The sequence below is a fragment of the Chelon labrosus genome, assembly GCF_963514085.1.
Source record: "Chelon labrosus genome assembly, chromosome: 8".
Lineage (NCBI taxonomy): Eukaryota > Metazoa > Chordata > Actinopteri > Mugiliformes > Mugilidae > Chelon > Chelon labrosus.
The window spans coordinates 18,649,066-18,668,275 of NC_140358.1; the positions used below are offsets into that span (position 1 = coordinate 18,649,066).

The 19,210-nt window shown below is 41.0% G+C and overlaps 1 protein-coding gene across 1 annotated transcript; it reads left to right on the plus strand.

The window, feature by feature from the left end:
* The first annotated feature begins 1,195 nt into the window (after window positions 1-1,195).
* Window positions 1,196-7,846, plus strand: adrb2a (adrenoceptor beta 2, surface a). The gene is made up of 2 exons (XM_084549645.1): window positions 1,196-2,493; window positions 2,771-7,846. Exon 2 carries the CDS (start codon window positions 2,771-2,773, stop codon window positions 4,019-4,021), a length of 1,251 nt encoding a protein of 416 aa, XP_084405771.1. The 5' UTR covers window positions 1,196-2,493; the 3' UTR covers window positions 4,022-7,846.
* The last annotated feature ends 11,364 nt before the right edge of the window (window positions 7,847-19,210 follow it).

Below are 19,210 nucleotides of genomic sequence, written 5' to 3' on the forward strand. Positions count from 1 at the left end.
ACAGACGTATTTAAGGTCTGCTGTGTTTCATGTTCCCTACATGCATATTGTGAGGTTTGAAAGGTTCTTCTGACACAGGCCAACATATGACTTATCAGCAGTGGTGGGTTTGTCATGCATGTTGTGAAAGAGATAAGGCCCTGGGGTTCACTAACTGAGGTAAATGAGTACATGAGTACAACAGAGAGCTTATCTCACAGCATTTTGTTTTTTATGCAGAAAGAAAGCTCAAGGAGTGTTTACAATGGAATGCCTTTGGCCAATATGGAGAAGAGAAAAGACGTCGGAGCAATATGTGCATACTATTTATTGTGGAAATTTCAGCCTTAAAGTAGCACCAGAAGATAGATGGTCATCCAAGTTTCTGAGTTAATTCATGCAAACCTGCTTAGATATTGGAAGATGACATGGAAACAACTCAAAAGTGTCAGCAGAAATCGACAGAAATCTTTCTGTAACTTCTATGAATGCCTGCAGAACATTTTATGACAAGGTAGGCAGTGAGCCAATGACTTCTGTGAGCTAATTGGTGAATAAAAAGGGCCTAGTTTTTAAAAGTGTAGAATAAGAAATGATAGACGGAGAGAGAGATTGGCTGTCACACTGGGTCGTTTATGTTAAATGAGAAGGTACAGGAAGTCATTTTAGTACCTCGGCATTAATATGTACACATATGGATTTTGTGGTTGGCTGTGGTCTTGCGTCATCAGTCATATGGACATTTGTAAGGGCTCATTGTGGATTACGTGGTTGATGCACAGTGCCTGTGGCATCTGCATTCAATGAAGGGCAGAGCTCTGGAAACCATCATCACTTCCCTCAGTGAGCTTGGCTCAGACCTGTGCACACGGGCGCACACACTGAACTGAAACGGACTTATCTCAAAGGCCCGTTTGTTGTCCATGTTCTATCATATGGTTGTGTTGTTCAAAAAACGCCCACTGCACTGTAGTTCCACTAGATTGCCTCAACTTGTGACCATTACAAGAGAAATCCTCCAAATTTTTTGTGCAACAAGTCAAAACTTGACTTACGTTATCTTCGGCGGCACATGCCTCTTAGTATTTGGTGACTTTAATGGTGTCTGATCTGCCATTTGTTTTGACATGCTGTGTGCAGTTTTTGAACACGCAGCTTAGTTCTCCAATGATCCCTTTTGCCCAAACGATCTGGAAGTCATCAGTGCCCTCGTTTTACATGGAAGATAAACTTGCTTACTGCCTAAAACACATTACCAGTTATGCTTGAATAGGAAAAGTAAATGCCTTCACATACTGATATTTCCTTAGTGGGGAGACGCCACGCTGTTCAGTGCAAGCAGAGCTGAGACACAAACTCCAGGAAAAAAAAACCTTTACATCCCACGGCGGCTGATCTGTTCCCAGCCTCTGCCTTTTTCATCTGTCTCTGGCAGAGTTTTGGTTCCAGTGGAGTGCACAGTGTTTGTTTTGTTACTGTAACACACAGATAATGCATTTCATCCTGGGACAGAATTTGAATAAGATTTCCCAACTCCGACAGAGACCTTCTATTGATGACCTCATTTTAAAGTTTTTGCATGGACTTTGTAATGGCCACATGTAATGCAAATTTGTCCTGGATCCTAAAATCATTTTTTTGTGCGTGTGTGTTTGTTTTTTTTTCCTTTGTGATACAGTATTGCGTGACAGTTTGTTAATGTCAGACAGACTACACGCTCAGGCCCATGGGTACAGATTGACAGGGAAGTTTTTCCCCGTTTAACCTTAATACATTTATCCTTGTAGTATTATACTGTATAAACATGAGTGGTTTTAATTCAGTGTATCTGCAAGGTCTCAAGCACTCTCGTTTTTTGTTTCAGCTGAAGTGCATATTTATGTAAAACAAGTAACCTCTCCAAGGCTTTGTCAGAAAAAGAACAGTGGTAAAACTTAAACCTCCTAACAAATAAATGATCTTGGTTTAACTTGCCAAATGGATAAGCTGTGAAACCGACACAAACGTTATAAAGACTCAGAAGAGCTTCAGCTGTTTTTGATATGATCCAGAGTAAAAGCTTCTACTGAATGCTTTGACATCAAATACAGTGCACATCTACTGAATCCAATTCAGGGTATTTTTTTTAAAACACAAACAAAATGAGGAGTCTGCTTTTGTCTCATGCAGCCCTGCAGCAGCGACTGCAGGGACAGTGTGTTCAAACTCTTGAGAGCGCTCAGCACCCTCCGCGGGCTGGCTGTCTGATTGGCTGAGCCCTGGCCATGATGTCATCACTGCATGTTATAAGGGCTCTGACAAATAGCCTGGGAGACACATTAGAAGAAACACTGCTCAGCCGAGGGACTGAGTGAGTGAGTGAGCGAGTGAGACACACGGAGATTAAAAAAAAACAAAAAAACAACAAAAATACAGAAAGTAGGACATGTGACACGCAGTACTTTGCAGGAACTATTTGAACGTGACATTGTTACTTTGTATGGGAGGCAGGAAACACAACAACTACCTGTGGAGGTTTGTACTTTTCTTTTTGTCTGGCTTGTTGAACGTGTTTTAGTGCTTACTGGAGCCTTACAGGATGTAATGAACTTGTTTTGCATTGCTGGTGCAGTAGTTTTAGTTCTCCTTTTTTGTCAGCGCTGTCTTTAAATTGACACATTAGTTCTATAAATGCTCTTTTCTTTTGGTATTTCTTACACTTTTTACATTAGTGATATTCACATCTTTGTGTTTGTGTGTGTGTGTGTGTGTGTGTGTGTGCGTGCATGTTGCCCACATATGGTCTCTCCAGATGGAAAGTACAACCGCCCCTGCGTATCTGAATATGAGTGCAGACAAGATCAACTCATCACTCTCAGCTGACGACGAAGACGTTTACAGCGGAGCAACAATGATCCTGCTGGGCATGATCATGTCCTTATTGGTTTTGTGCACCGTCTTTGGCAACATCCTGGTCATAACGGCGATTGCCCGCTTTCAGCGTCTCCAAAATGTCACCAACTGTTTCATCACATCCCTGGCCTGTGCTGACCTGGTCATGGGCCTCATTGTGGTTCCCTTCGGTGCCTGTCACATTATCTTCAACACCTGGCACTTCGGTAATTTCTGGTGTGAGTTCTGGACTGCTACCGATGTGCTCTGTGTGACTGCGAGCATCGAGACCCTGTGTGTTATAGCTATCGACCGTTATTTGGCCATCACTTCTCCCTTCCGCTACCAGTCGATGCTGACCAAACGCAAGGCTCGCGTTGTGGTTGTGCTGGTGTGGGTGATTGCCGCCTTGATTTCTTTCCTGCCCATCCACATGAAGTGGTGGATATCTGATGATGAGAATGCTATGGAGTGCATGAATAGGACTGACTGTTGTGAGTTCAACACCAACACGCCTTATGCCATCACCTCCTCCATCATCTCCTTTTATATCCCTTTGGTCATCATGGTTTTTGTCTACTGCCGTGTTTTCCAGGAGGCACGGTGCCAACTGAAGAAGATTGACCAAAGCATTGGACGCTTTCATAATAGCGATAACGGCAACCTTAAATCTCTGGAAGAAAACAATGGCCGTGGTTACAAAAGGGCAAAGTTTTGCCTGCGGGAACACAAAGCCCTAAAGACACTTGGCATTATCATGGGGATCTTCACTCTATGCTGGCTGCCTTTCTTTTTGCTCAACGTGGTGGTGGCCTTATCGAAGGTGGAGAACACCGATCTCCCCTTCAGGATACTCAACTGGATAGGTTACGCAAACTCTGCCTTCAACCCGCTCATTTACTGCCGGAGCCCTGAATTCAGATATGCCTTCAAGGAAATCCTCTGCATGAAGAGGAACCGCCTCAGCAACACAGGACCCGTGAATGGATACATCTACAGCAGGCACAGCTGGCATAGTGAGCAGCAAGGGAGGAGCAAAGGGAGCTCAGAAGACAGTGATGCCAATGAACGATTTTTGGGGAAGTTAGCAGGTGTCTGCAGAGTTGAGGACAAAGCAGTGGACCCAAATGGGAATTGCAACAGCCTATCAACTGTAACGACTACCCTGTGAACTCAGAGCTCTGACCTCTGTCAACAGGGAAATCCACATGTGTTTACACTGCTATCATAAACTTATTTTTTTTCCAATTTGCTGATGAAGGTAAGGCCAGACACAGTTACTGGCAAAGTCTCTGGAGACTGCTTTAAAGAAACTGTAGTAATCATATTCATCTAAGGAAAGTATTGCTTTTCCTGAATGGTGAATTAATACTGTTTGTAGATCACCTTTTTTTGTTACATTTATCATAATGACTTTACATCTACCTCATCACATCCTACAATATTTGTATCTTAACTTCACATCCTCTCTGTCCTTTGGAGCTACTCGGGCAGTATCTCAGCTATTTATTTACTCTACTAAATGGTCTGCGGATTGTATAATTGCTAATTATCTGGCTTCAACTGAATTTGTGGGTATGCTGTTTATCCCAGAGCTCTTGGAGAAAGATCCCACAGTTTTTTTTTATTAGCATAAAATGTTTTTAAATTTCAAAGTCAATGTTGTTGGAGGACTTCAATCATATTTGAGCATGCCAGTTTGGCACAGACTGCAAGTATTTCCATCGGGGAATGGACGAGGTAGACGGAAGGGGCTAAACGTAATACCTCCGTGGTGCTTTGAGTAATACATTCCAAATCAACCAAGATGATAATCTGGCATCCTTAGCATTTTTATTTTTTATTTTATTGTTTGAGTGAGACGATTAACATCAAGCGGGGCAAAACCTGTCTCTCTGGCTTCGCGTCTCCTCACTGCTCAACTATGCCGTGAGGCCCAGCTCCCTCTTTTACAATCATACAGGTTGTTGCACTTCAGGTTTCTGTTTGCCAGCAGATAGCACCAGAGATATGAACGTTTGCAGTTATCTACATCTCACTGGCACAAGCTGAGAAATCTCAGTGGGCTTCCTATGTTAGTCATGTGATGAAACCTGCAGATTTGTTTGCTGTGTCGGGCGAACTTCCCTGTCAGACTCAACTAATATCTTTCAGTGCAAAGCTGAGGGCATTTTGGATAATGTGGTCGATGCTCAGCATTGACATACAAAGCTCACACCTGTTACGTGTAACGTCCAGTATAAATCTTTTTAAAGTTTGCCACCATTCGGTCCGAACAACTTGCGTTCTGTCAACTGTCATTTGTGTTAGATATTAACTAGAATTGGTACATTGTGTAGCTGTAAGTATGAGAAAAAATTATTAGTCCTCTTATCCCTTCCACGCAACAGTGACAGTTGTCCCCTTTGTTGCACAATCCTTGTTTGTTTATTAAATTTTGTGGTTGCTGTGTTTCAGCATGTACAGTGTTTACTGAAACCAGAGTAGCCGTTTCCTTAGTCATGGCACAAGGGTACACACCACACATAATAATAAACAGAGCGTTGAAATAGCCAAGTGATAACAAAATTCCAGGCCCGAGACGGGGTGGTGTTGAGTACTCAGGCCAATGAGCAGAGATGAGAAATAGCAGCCAGTATTCCTGAATAGCGCACCTTGGTCACTCCTCCCTGACATTTCCCAGAGTCTCCTCCGTATATACAGTGTCTGCATCTTCGTGAAATCAGTCTAACATTCAGTTGGGGCACGCAGGGGTCTAGAGAACAGTGCCGCAGCTGTTCCAGTTGTTTCAATCAGTTTCAGTCAGCCTTGAGTTTCCAGGAAACGCCCTGATCTAGCTGTGCCCAGCCCAATAAACACGAATAAATACATTAGCTCTGCTGTTTAGCTGAATAATCCTTCCTTAAAAACAACACAGAAATAGAGTAGAAGATTACAAAGTCTACACTTTTCAATTTGTGATGAGATCCAAGGAGCCAACCTGAAAGGAGACTTTTTCTTATTAGTCTTTAGACCACAGGCTCTTGGGAATGTCTTTTTATTTTATTTTATTTATTTTTTTCCTAAGGCAGGCATTAATGGACGGTGAGCACTTTAGCATGCAGGTCTTAAATTGGAGGAGTCGCCCGCTTTTCCGACTCTTAAGTGGCTTGCAAGTACATCGGTGCGGCTAAAGATGTAACCCCTTTCAGTTTGGCAGTCACTAGTATGTTTTGATCAAAGTGACAGCATGCTAAATGTAGATACTGAAGGCAGGAGGGGCGGGTTCTCTGCCAGTCTAAATCGGTGTTAGTGACCTGTGTTTTAGTGCATCTAGCGTTGCCTCTGCATGGAAAAAGGTCAGACGACACCGTCAAAACTGTGAACTTTGTTCCCTCAGTGGAATCTCTATGTACTGTATCGCTAGGTTTGGTCAGCGCTGTTGTCACAGACCTTAGGAATAGACGTAAATGTGGTGTCATCATACGTCAGTGTTTGCCATGTGAAAAACAAGCTTTCCAGTTTCTTGCTCCTCTTCTGTTTTCCTTTTATTGGATTTACAGCTAAGTAAATGCAGAGGTTGAATGTCACAACAAATTCTCTACAGGATTTTCTATGTATTTGGCATTTTCACTGTACCGCATACACAAAGCACAGAACAGACTCCAGACCAAGTTTTTGATCCATTTTAATTTTTTTTAATTCACTCCCCATTCATTGCATTAGCACCAAATTCACAAGCCCCTGATGGTTTAAAAAGCTTTGTATCTAAGACATAATTTGCAATTTAATAAGCACTACACAAGTGATTTGTATGCGTTTGCATGTCTGCAGTGTATTAGTGGTGATGTGTTTGTGGACGTTTGTGCCATTTCCTTTCAAAGTGATCTGTCTTAGCCCAAGTGGAGTATATTGTGAACCGCAGTATATATATCCACACTGCTCCCTCCTGGCAGTGCCCCATCCTTGCACCTCAGCTGTCTAAGAGTTATTAATGGTTATTGTTTCGTCAATAAGCCTGTATAATAAGGAATGTAATCCATGCCTTCACCTCCTCACTGCTGGAGGACACAACACTGTTATGTGCAATGAGTCTTGAATGATTAGCTGACACTACAACATTCCAAGCACAGCCGACGGTTTAGAACCATATACCATGTCGACTGATGCATGCAATGTACATTCAGTTCTCCTTATCTCGTCCTAGATCACCCATCTTACTCACTGCTGTGGTTACAGTAACATGGGTAACACAAAAGTTTTTTTTTTAAAGTGAATTATACATATAAAGTCTTATAGATACATAAATGCTGTGTGCACGCATCAAACATGTTTTCTGCATAAAAGAAATACAATTTATGTCTTGGATTGATCCAAGTTTAGGTGCCAATGCTGCCCTGACTGATCCACTTTTGTTCTTATTGAATAAAATTGCCCCACCACAACAAGAACCCCGTGATCTAGATTAACACGTCCACTAACTTTAAGCAGCACTTTAAAGCACTTTCACGAAATGTTGGTTTGAACAACTGAATACATATTTGAGTTCATGAACTATAAACAGTTATTGCCCATTCACCATAATATTTTTGTGGAAGTTCACTTTCCTGTCTGCAAGTCAAAATAAAGAGCCACGAGACAGGATCGCTGCAGCGTCTCTGCACAGGCGTAGTACAGGGTGTCTTTATTCTGAGAAATTGGCGTATGTAAATGTGAATTTTCTATGAAAGTCGAAATTTGCTTCCGCCGCCATACGAAAAGTAAACCTATCATATGTGAACTTTTTATTATTATTTTTTTTGTTGTTGTTGCAAGAGTGAAAAAGTAATCACTCAGCTGAATGTTTACTAAATGTTTGCAAGCTATTTTCGCACAAGTTCTTGTCACTGTTTGTTAAGGTGTTGAAACCTGTTACAAGATGTGTTGTCCTGTGGTATTTATTAAAAAAAAAACAAGTGTATTGCGATGTAAAATTGTATTGAAATAAATTATGTATGTGTTGCATGTAATGTCCTAATTGATGTGTCCTCAGTGATCATTAATCAGTGGTTCAAAAATTGAAGAAGAAGGTGGTTTGAGCCTTCTGAATGCTTGGGGCTTGGAAACTGACAGCCGATAAGTCTATTTCAGTATGGGAAAACCATTAGCATGTGATCTGGACTTAATGGTGGACAGGAAGGAGATGGGGATACTATGAAAATGTTTCCAGTCTCCTTTTAAAACTGCATGCCTGCCTAATGTTTCAAGAAATCATAGATTATACAGAGCACCTACTTCTATTCCAGAAATCCAAGGGAGTAGGACAGTAGAGATATATAGAGCCATAAAAATGTCTTGATATCTGGCACTTAGTCGGAGTGGAAAGCATTTTTTTCATGTTTCTTTCAAACATAAAACATGTTCATTGGCTAAATGAAGATTAAAAAAATAGTTGTCACGGTTGGGAATGTGTTTTGTGTTTGACCTTGAACCAAACTACACATTGTCACTAATGAGTCAATATGTTGAGTGGTGAACAAAAAATGAGAAAAATAATACTTGCACTGTTTTCTCTTTTTTTTTCATGTGGCAGAGTAGCGTGCAAAATAAAGTAATTTAAGAAGACATCCATTATCATATCTCTGATATGATACGTTCTTTGTATAATTTACAAGTTTTGTTTTGAAATATATTATTTTTATCTCTGGTACCGGGAATATGCAAAATTTACAGGCAAAAGATTTTGGTACTGGAAGCTTCCTGGTTTCTATTTATATTTGTTTGGGTTTTGTGCAGGCAAACAGCCACTGTAGAGAGCTGAAGTAGCATTTGTCCAAAAAACACCTTAAATAAAGCCATTGTAGTGATTTGAGGTAACTGAGTTTAAACTGCTCGAAGACATTGTCTCTTAGCTCCAAAAATCATTCTTGTGTCTCAAGTTTCTAATCAGGCTACACACAGGGGGCCTTGATAATCACCTTTGTATCCGGATAATCTCTGGCTAGGTCACATCATTCATTCATTCATTCATTCATTTTCTGTAACTGCTTGTCCTTGCGGAGGGTCGCGGGGGACTGGAGTTTATCCCAGCTGTCACTGGGCAAGAGGCGGGGTACACACTGGACAGGTCGCCTGTCTATCGCAGGGCTAACACAGAATGACAGACGATCATTGACACCTACGGCCAATTTAGAATCACCAATTAACCTAACTGGCATGTCTTTGGTTGGTGGGAAGAAGCCGGAGTACCCAGAGAGAACCCACGCAGACACAGGGAGAACATGCAAATGCCACACAGAAAGGCCCCAGTTGGCTGACGGATTCAAACCCAGAACCTTCTTGCTGTGAAGCATCAGTGCTAACCACCACACCTCACCTTAGGTCACATCAGAACCTACACTGGCTATTGCAGGTAGAGTCACCAGCCGATAGCCAGTAGATGTTTGCTCTAGAGACAGCTTTTTTTTTTGGTTGTGAATTTATAACATCAAACCAGTGTGCTTGCTGCGTGAATGGAATGAGACAACTCCACATGGTATGCCCACTATCTTACTTCCTACAGTAATAACTGAGCCTTACTTCCAAAGATGAAGAACACTTAGTACTGCATTAGCTTGTGTGCTGCAGGTTAAATCCTCTCTCCAGACACAACATGCCACTGCGATTCATTTCCCATTTCCCCCGTTGCACATGTAGGCTTAAATAACAGCTAAGCTCTTCACTGGATATGGACAAGTCATACTCTTACAGAAGCACTTTGCTTTCACAAAAAAAAAAAAAAAGGGGGCCATGTTTTGTAAATTTGACTTGTATTTAAGAGCTGCTAATTCATAATCACAAGATTCAACATACCCCTGTGTGTTTCCTGCCTTTAGGATAAGTTGCACCGCCCTGATGTGTTCCACCTGTCTCTTCAGCCAGTGTGTATATTAATATATATTCAATTCTGCCATAACTACTCTGCAGGTTTTATGTTTAGGCCTTCATCTTTTTGCAGTGGTACTATTATTTTATGTTATAGTTTAGGACATTAGGATTAAATGTTAGCTTTCTCTGTCAACATTACTGTACACTTGGGGCTATAGTTTTGCAGGCCAATGTGTTTATATTTGAAAGACAATAGATGCTGTTTTAAGAATTAAAAAAAAGTGAAAGACTATTTCGGAAAAAATAATATAACAACATTGAGAGCAGTGTTTTATTTTAAACCTGTTTGGTAGGGACATGTTGCTCAAGTAAGCTATGGAGCCAAATAGTTATTTTAGCCAATCTTGTATTTTACTAGCACTTCATTCTGAAACCGACCAAAATAGGGTTCTGATTTTGAAATGAGCCAGCTGGAAACAATAAGATAGTGTTTACAAGCCATCAAATGGAATATGTTAGCTGAATTGCTAGCGACAGCTGACAAAACAATTGCAGCTAAGTAAACTGGTTGTAGTGGAGTAAAAACAGAAGAGACAGGTCCTGTATATAGTCACTATATTGATCACATGGGAAATTCAAAATCCCAGAGGCCTACTGTTTCAGATATAAATTTGAAATGTGTCATATGAAACTTTAAATGGTATTTGACAATAAAGGGCAGGGCTTAGACGTTGAAGACAGCTGAAATGTCCTTTTTCGTACAAGCCATTTATCAAAGTATTTTTCCTGTCTCTCCCCTGCAGTTGAATTTCGTAGGTAAAAATCTGTTCTGTTGAAGAGCCATCTTCCGTATAAACGAATCCACTTCTGCACACTCATCCCCGTAATCCTTCAAAACTCGAGCTTTTCTCCACAATTCGAGTTTAACGTCATGTCAAGCGCTCCATGACTTTCTGGGGTTTAGAGGTGCACTGAGGCCGATCCCCCGGGATGTGTGCAGACATAAGTCTGTGAGATCGGGCCGCATGCTCTCTGGAGCTTGATGGTCAATTTTCCATACAGACTAAGAAACCTCAAGAAATCAAACCCAGTCTTTTCTGCCAGTCCTTCAAATAAGTCCATGCATGGTAATCATGCTTCAGAGACTCGGATCTTTAAGAGTTAGATTAAAAAAAAAAACAATTTTCCCATATCTAGACCTACCATGTTATCTGAGCCACAGTAAGAAAATAAGAAAATAAATTTAAAAAAAAACATGAGGGAGGGTAAATAGAAAAGGCCTCTTTTGGGAGAGGATGACTATTTTTTTCAGATATGTTCATCGTGGCAGTGACATACTGCATGCAGGGTGTGGGCATGTGTAAACATTGTCTCTGATAGATCGATAAGTCCCCTGGTACTTTGGTGACTGCAGCGGCCGAGGCACCACAATGTCTGCATGTCTGCAGTCCCGTCCTTCCCAAGGGCCTTGCTAGCATGCGTCTGTGCGTATTTGAGAGCGCGTGGATGTATGTGGACGCATGCGCATCTCGAATCTCAGTTCGCCCCCTTCTGAAAAACCAGCTCTAACCGACCTGGGGTTACGAAAGCAAACATGACCTCAGAAGATGTGTTTCAAGGCCAAAGTAAATGCTATAAAACACATCTCTCCAAAAAATTAAAAATAACCTTTCAAACATGCTATATGCTACTAAGATACTAATGTCAATGCTTTCTCCCTGTCACCACAAACTGAGTGTAGTTATCCTGTAGATGTTCTCGTTCATAACTGTTAAATTAGTTTTTCTTCCTAGCTGCACTCCATCTTACTGCCGTGTGAAAAAGCACTGTCAGCACATCCCATGGAAACTGTTGGCTTTTTTGACATATTTAAACAAGCATTTGATCCGTCTGTTTCATAATTTATTCAACAAAAATATCAATTGATGTAATATTCTTCAATGAGAAACATAAATAAATGCCCCTTTTAGCACAACTTATTATTTTGTATAGTTGTCCACCATTAATCTGACTAAAAAAATAAAATAAAAAATGACAGGATGCTTTAGGATTTTCTTTCATGTACTGCTTATATCACCCCACAGCATTTCAATATAATTCAAATCTGGGCTTTGAGTAGACCATTCCATGACCTGCAATTTCCTGGTGGATTTATTAGTGCGCTTAAGACAATTATCCTGTTACTAAATCCTCTTCTGGTTCAACTTCAATTCTCAGACAGATTCACATTACCTTCAAGTGCAGGATAAACGACCCCGAGTTGTCCAGTCCTGAGCTGTGACTACAAAAATTTGTAAAATCCCTTACTGATGCAGCTCTTTGACACAAACCATTTCCTACAGATCCTGAGAAGTTTGGGGCTTCTTGAAAACTTGAATTACTCTGCTCTTCGGATGAGTTTTCTATTTTTCCCCGCCCTGGTGAAAAACTGGCAGTGGTATAAAGTCTGCACCACTTGTAATTTATTTATTTCAAATCTTTTGCAGATCTTTTTAAATCCCCAGCCAGACTCTGAGGCATCCCCAGCCCCCTTTTATTGTGAAGACTTTAGAGAGCTGTTTATATCCTGGCATGATGATAAAAAATTTTTTTATGTCTTTAATTACGAAGATGACTACAAATAGTAAATTGTATGAGTATGTCGCCTTTATCTGTAGTTACAATTTCGAAAAGGAGAAACATTTCCTTGTCAAAAAACAAAACAGCACTTTCCATGGAATGGAGTTATTTTTTTACTTGAATGTAAGGTCAGGGTTTAAGAGATTCACTTTCTCAGTAGATTTATTCATTTTTCTCTAAGAGTCAAACCTTGAATGTGGAGGATCTGGACAGCTCTTTTTCCTGAGCCCCTTCTAAAAGTAATAGGGTCTTTGGCAAGGAAGCAAATCCCAGGTTTAAGAAACAGATCCATCATCATATGACTTGTGTTGTTAATCATTTGGAGAATATTAAGATATCATCAGTGGGACAGTGACAGTACTGATGAGCGGTATATCCCAATAGAGCATGAGATCAAGGGTTAATCACTTAAACAATGACACCTTAATGTCTCTCTGGGACACATGATGAACGTAAGTTGTACAGCAGGCTGTTATTTCTTTTTCTGGTGGGACTGCTTACCACCAGGATATGTCAGGGATTAAGTAAGTCATTAAAAAAATTAAACCATTCAAATGTTTATTTAATATTTAATATACTTGGACTATCACCTACAGTCCGATAACTGCCTGTAAACTATATATACACCAATCAGCCACAACATTAAAACCACTGACAGGAGAAGTAAAGAACACTGACCATCTCGTGACAATTCAATATTCTGCTGGGAAACTGTTGGACCTGGCTTTCGTGTGGATGTTACTTAGACATGTAGTTTAGGAACAACTCAAAAAACATGACAAACGGCACAAGGTGTTGACCTGGCCTCCAAATTCACTAGATCCCAAACTGATCAAGTATCTGTGGGATGCTTGCCTGGACACAAGTCTGACCCACAGAGACCCATCCCTTCAACCCATAGGACCCAAAGGCCACCCTCAGAAGGCCCATGTCCATTCTCATGAGTCAAAACTGTATTGGAGGCAACAAGGGAGACCTACACAATATTAGGAAGGCAGACAAAATGTTATGCCATTTCTGGTTTACTGCCAGAAAATAAAAATGATGACGCATTATTGGTTTTTAAGTTCAGTAATTAATTTCTTCTTGTCTTTCTTCTCGATCTTTTTATTGTTCTTCCTTCTCATGCAGCTTTACCTTTTAAAGACAGTAAAGTGGGCCCCCAGAGGGGGTAACACCAACGCTGCCCAGTGCACCTGTGCTCAGTATGTATGAGCAGACCTGGCTGTAGGTACTGTAAGAACACACTGGCTACAAACTCAACACATCTGTTTGTGGTTTTCTAGGATGAAAAATGCATTCTTGCTACGGTTTACAGGAGGTCAAACGGGTGGCTTTTTTAACTGAGTGTACAGGTGGCCACATATAATAACTGCTTACAGTGTTTTACTACTTCATTTCAAGTGTCAGCCTGTTATTTCGGAGATTTATTCTTCTCTCTCTTGCTGTGTCTTGCGACTGGCACACTGATACCGGCCACAGTGGGTGCAGGGTAATAACAGCGGTTGAAATGTTCTTCACTTACTCCCCTAATGGCTCAATTATCTGACAAAATAACAGTCATAATTTGCTTCCAAGTAATCAATTTGACTCTGAGCCAGCTCCAGCGTATTGTGTTCTCAATGGCAAGCAGTTGTGTGTGCGTGTGGCTTTGTCACGTCTCACCTCTACTGGCTTTAAAAAGTCAAGCCGTATGTAATGCTGCAGTAGAGTTCTGCTGGTATGCGGTCGTGTCGTATGGTGCCATGTGTAAGATGCAGGAACTGACTCAAGCAGCAGCCTCATTGCTGGACGCTACAGTCATCGGCGCGACTAGTACAATGAAAAGACTGCTGCTCCACGGGCGAGATTGATATGAGGACAGTCGATGTATATCGGTCTTTGCCAAAAACTTCTCATCGTGTTAAATAACTGAAAAGCTCGCAGGTTCTAAATCACACAAAACAAACACATGAAGGGCAACGACTACCACATTTTTTAGTGTCTGAAAATAACACTCCTGCAGTAATCCCCAAGCAAAGACGCTTGTCAGTTGGACGCCTAATATGGTGCTGCAGATATGGCTATAGTGTGAGGCTGGCGTTCGGCTCGTGGCCAACGAGTGTTTGTGTTTATCTGTGTGGTCTCACAGGCTCATGGTTAGTGTCCAGTGGCATAGAAGCATCCAGCAGTAAGCCGCGGCTCAACTGAGGAGCGCGGCGTGTGAAATGGAAGCTATGCATTGTATTTAAAACACATCACAGGCCAATAGTAAATACTTCCTGTAGTGTGGGCAGTGCATTCTCTCAGAGTCTTGTCAGCAGCTTTTACTGCTTTACCGAGCCAAAGGACACACGTTTGACATTCACTTTTACCTGACCATTTCATAATCCTTTATCTGGTGATGTTGAACATAAAATTGACATGCTGTGTTAACTCATGCCAAGATACTAAGATTAAATTTGTATAAAATCTAAGATCCATCAATAACCACGTTACGCATGAAAGGAAGAATACTTGATGGCAGTCTTCACGCTGCGGTTCATGTGCAAAGGAGCCTACGTTCGTACCAGCTGAAGCGCTGGAACTCGAAAAACCTGTTATTCACAGTAAACCCAACCCAGACGGCGCTTACAGCTTCATATCTGGGTCATGTCCAGTGAAATGAGACAGCTCCTGTCAAGAGTGAACCTCCTCTAATGAAAATCTGTATAGGCAGGGAGTGAAACCAGAGCAAATCCCGCTGGCCAAACTTTCATCACAAGCTGCTATATATTCACCTTGACTTTACTGAGGTTACAAGATGGTGCTGATGGCATGGAAAATTCACTGAGATCATCTTTGCTGGAGCGGACCTTGATATTATAGCAAGCGGGTGCGCTCGCCAATCACTCACGATGGGAGGCACTGAAAAATGATATGCTGTGTGTGTGTGTGTGTGTGTGTGTGTGTGTGTGTTCGTTGTGGACGATAAACTCATTCATTACCAGATGCAACAGTGAAGGAGAATGTAGCCAGAGAAGAGAGTTAATATCCTGGAGGAGAGGTGAGAAGTGTGATGGAGAAGGACAAGACAGAAAAGTTAGAGATGAGTGCGTATGCGTGGCGGTGACCTCAAAAAGATTATTCTGCAAGAGCCATAACTGTTTGACGCCATAACTCTGTGTAGATTGGCTTTATGAACAGTAATGGGTGGCCGTCTGACTCTGTAAATTAAAAGACCTTATTCATGCAGTGGCACCAAGGAAAGTATTTTTTTGTCCATCTCATCTTTCCTGCACAGGCTTTCCTTAAATGGATTTGAAGAGTTTCTACCCCAAGGGAGACATCAGAAGAAAAACATCCGCCATGTGATTAGGGCATAGAGAGTACTGCTCCTCAAGAGTAAAGCCAAAGCGGGTAGAGCTCCCCCTGGTGACTGGGTGCAGTATAAGCTCCGCCTCCTCCATGTTTGTGGATGGGACTTGGCATCAAACTAAAACACTAAAATACACATCAAATAATTTTGTTCAATCATGTTTTCTGTCATCTTATGTAGTTAATATAATGCTGATGCATGTTCAAGTGTCAATTCTTTAGATACGTTTAGTTTTGGTTAGTCATTTGACAATTTAGAAAAAAGGATGTGACATGATGGTGACTCACGTGGGACTGTGAGAGTTGTAAAAAGATTTATTGAAAAGAAGTACAGTGTATAGTTTCAGAGTGCAGTATTAAACAAAAACGCGAGTGAGTCTGGAGGAAGTGTGGTTGGGTTATCCATAACACGGCTCGACTTGGCTCCGCTCTTGGACCGTACTGGGCAAACTCCAAAGCTGCAAGATGGTGCTGCCCGTATCCCCGGGAAAATGGTGTCAGTTTGGCCAGTACAAGGAAGTGGGGACATGCTGTCCATATTTATATACAGTCTATGGATTAGGGTCTATTTAGGGACTGCAAACAAACTAACCTCAAAGTTACGTATATTTTTTTTAGATTTTTGATTTAGGATTTTCCGTGTGTGCCAAGTTGAGCTGTGAAATCCGTTACAGATAAACTGTGTGAAAGCTGTGCCTCTCAAAGAAACTTCAAACTCGGCCAACATTTTTGTTCCTAACTGTAAACAGATCTAATTGTCCTCAACGTCATGAGGGAATTACTACTTTGATTTAGCCAGACTTAACATTTTTACTCATCTTTACTCATGTGACCATGACTCTGACAGAAGTGGGGCCAAAGTTCCCTAAAAAGGGCAACTTCTTGGTCACCATCAAAGCCTGGCAGTGCTGGATGCGTGAGTGTTTCCCTATGGTGTGTTCCCTTAGGAAAAATATTTTCTAAAGGATTACCAAGAGGTGCGATGCTCTCTAGGGAACCATGATATATATGCCGATATGAGTTGGAAAGCAGGTACAGTATTTGCATATCTGTCATTCACTTTATTTATATACCTCCCTAAGCTTCATGATTTGCATGCACAAAAGTACTGACTAGCTTTATGAGTTGTTTCCTTTCATTTTATCACCGTCTACTCAGGTCTGCCATGTTTCACTTTTGTGCAACTTTTCAAAAATACAATAATGTAGTTTAGTGTAATCCAATTGCACCAACCTGTTGATTTTCATAGACAACCGACTTGATGTTGAGGCTTTATATTTATTTGGATTATTCAGTTTTAGTCTTATTAATTCATAAATGCTTGTTCCTTGTGTACTCTATTTAGGGATCATGGGTCCTTTTGTATCTCCAGGCAACTATGCACAAATTAGACTCAGACGTGTACAGTGCTGGAGCTTAAATAGTCTCTAGGCTGTAGCAGATTAAAAAAAAAAAATAAATAGTTAAACCAGTTGGTTATGCAGAATGGAGTAAGAAGAAGCTGCTCATGCTTGATGTTTACTGTACATGAGGTAAGGGTTGGGTGTGTCAGATTTGAGTAGCATGAATACCGCAGAGTGGAAATAACTGACTGCTGTCTGTCTGTCTCGCTAATGTTGTCGAAATTAGTTGCAGGTCACCACTTCTCTAAACTGTTATCGCTCAATCTGAGCATGTCCTGTACGGCGAACAGCAGTGGTAAACTCTTTGTTTCAGGAAGATGTCATCAGGGGCATTTTATGAAAGACTATTCTCAAAGTCATTGCTTTTTGTAGCTCGGGGGTGTTAATTATCTGTTGTTCAAACCTAAGCCTACGCCTAAATTGCTGTGTTGGTGTGTTTAACCTTCTCTCTCTCTCTCTCTCTCATGCCAAAGACATATTGTTTCACATGTTGTTTGCTCATGGAATTTTTGGGTCATGCGAGATTATTCAACCTTGTGTTTTTCTACGTTAGGTATTAATAAGCTTCTGTAGTTCCGCGTAAGTATTCAAGGGAGTGTGAACTTGTTAAGTACAAGTCCCTAAAGATCATCTGAAAGTATCCCTGGGAATACTTAAAAAGGAAGAACAATCCAGTGCTTGTTTTGGCACCATTGGACTTGTTGTGAACTTGTGCCTGTGGGGGGAAGGAAGAAGCCTTGCAGCATTATTCAGCATGCAGATCATGTATGCAAACATTCCTTCCTTTGGCTCGTTGGGTTACAGCAACCTAATCCTTGGCAGTTTCTCTTTGTCCGCCCTTGCCTGGACTCTCAATGTCGACTGCACCAGTATTATTAAAAGTAGACGAGGAAATAACTCCTTCCACTGTTCCCGCTCAGCAGGAAATGTGCTTTAGTTAAATAATAAAGTCTTCGTTTTACTTACTCGTTATGTCTTAGAAATGCATATCATCAATGGATTTTATTTGAACTGCAGCTGAAAATGCACCACTTTCCATTATTCTCACCCTATATTGTTCTCCATTTCATGGCAGATGATTGCTTCCCCCCCCCCCCCCCCCTTTCTTTTTTACCTGTTGCAAGACGGCTGATGCAAGGAGGTCCTCAGCAGGGCCCTGTCTTTCACTGCCCTCCTCTGGCTAAAATGCACACCATCTTGATGGATTTAGAAAAAGGGCAGCAAAGCACAAAATCAATATGACACTGCCCTCTTTTGGTGCTTTTGAGATATGACCACAATCAGTACGGACTCCTCTGCTGAAAAGCTCATGTTACACAAGCATTAACCTCGAACTCCCACAGCTCATAGTGTTTACATTCATGCTATTGGTGTATGCTTCTTTTATTTGGGCCTTTGTTTGGACTTCTCTGATATTATAAAATATTGAATGTAGCACATTTTTTACAGGACTGTTGTACCTGAAATAAATCCTGTAAAAGGAAATTTTACATACGTACACAACTCAGCATATACTGTGCATAAAGTTTCAGGTAAGGAAATACTAAACCGATATTTGTAACCGATATACTTTATATGTAGTTTTTTTTTTTCAGTGAAATTGCCAAACTACATAATTAGTTCCTCAGTAGATTGTCAAATAGAAAGCTGAAGTATAACAGGAACTATTTTTATTAATACTACAGGCACGTTTTGCCCATAATACTTTTACACTTCTGTAAAGCATTAAGAGATGGATTAAAACATTTTTTATATATTATTTTCCATTATGTTTCAACACACTAAGAATAGTAATAGTAATGCCCAATAAGACATTAATAATACATTTTTCCAATTCATTCCATCATTTTCTGTAACCAGTTGACCTGGAGGGTCATGGGGGGGCTAGAGCCTATCCCAGCTGTCATTGGGTGAGAGGCAGGGTACACCCTGGACAGAGAGAACATGCTCCACACAGAGAGGCCCCAGTTGGCCCATTCAAACCCGGAACCTTCTCGCTGTGAGGCATCAGTGCTAACCACCACACCACTGTTCCGCCGTTTCTAATTCATTGTGTGTTCTTATTCAGTCATGTTGTATTGTGTCCTACTGGTTCTCAGATCCCATATTCAAATGGACAAAGACACAAAAACAATACCCAGCAAACAAAATAACATCTTTTTTTTATATTCGTGTCA

Coding starts and splice junctions, on each gene's coding strand:
- adrb2a (XM_084549645.1), top strand. CDS start 2,771: ATGGAAAGTACAACCGCCCCTGCGTATCTGAATATGAGTGCAGACAAG.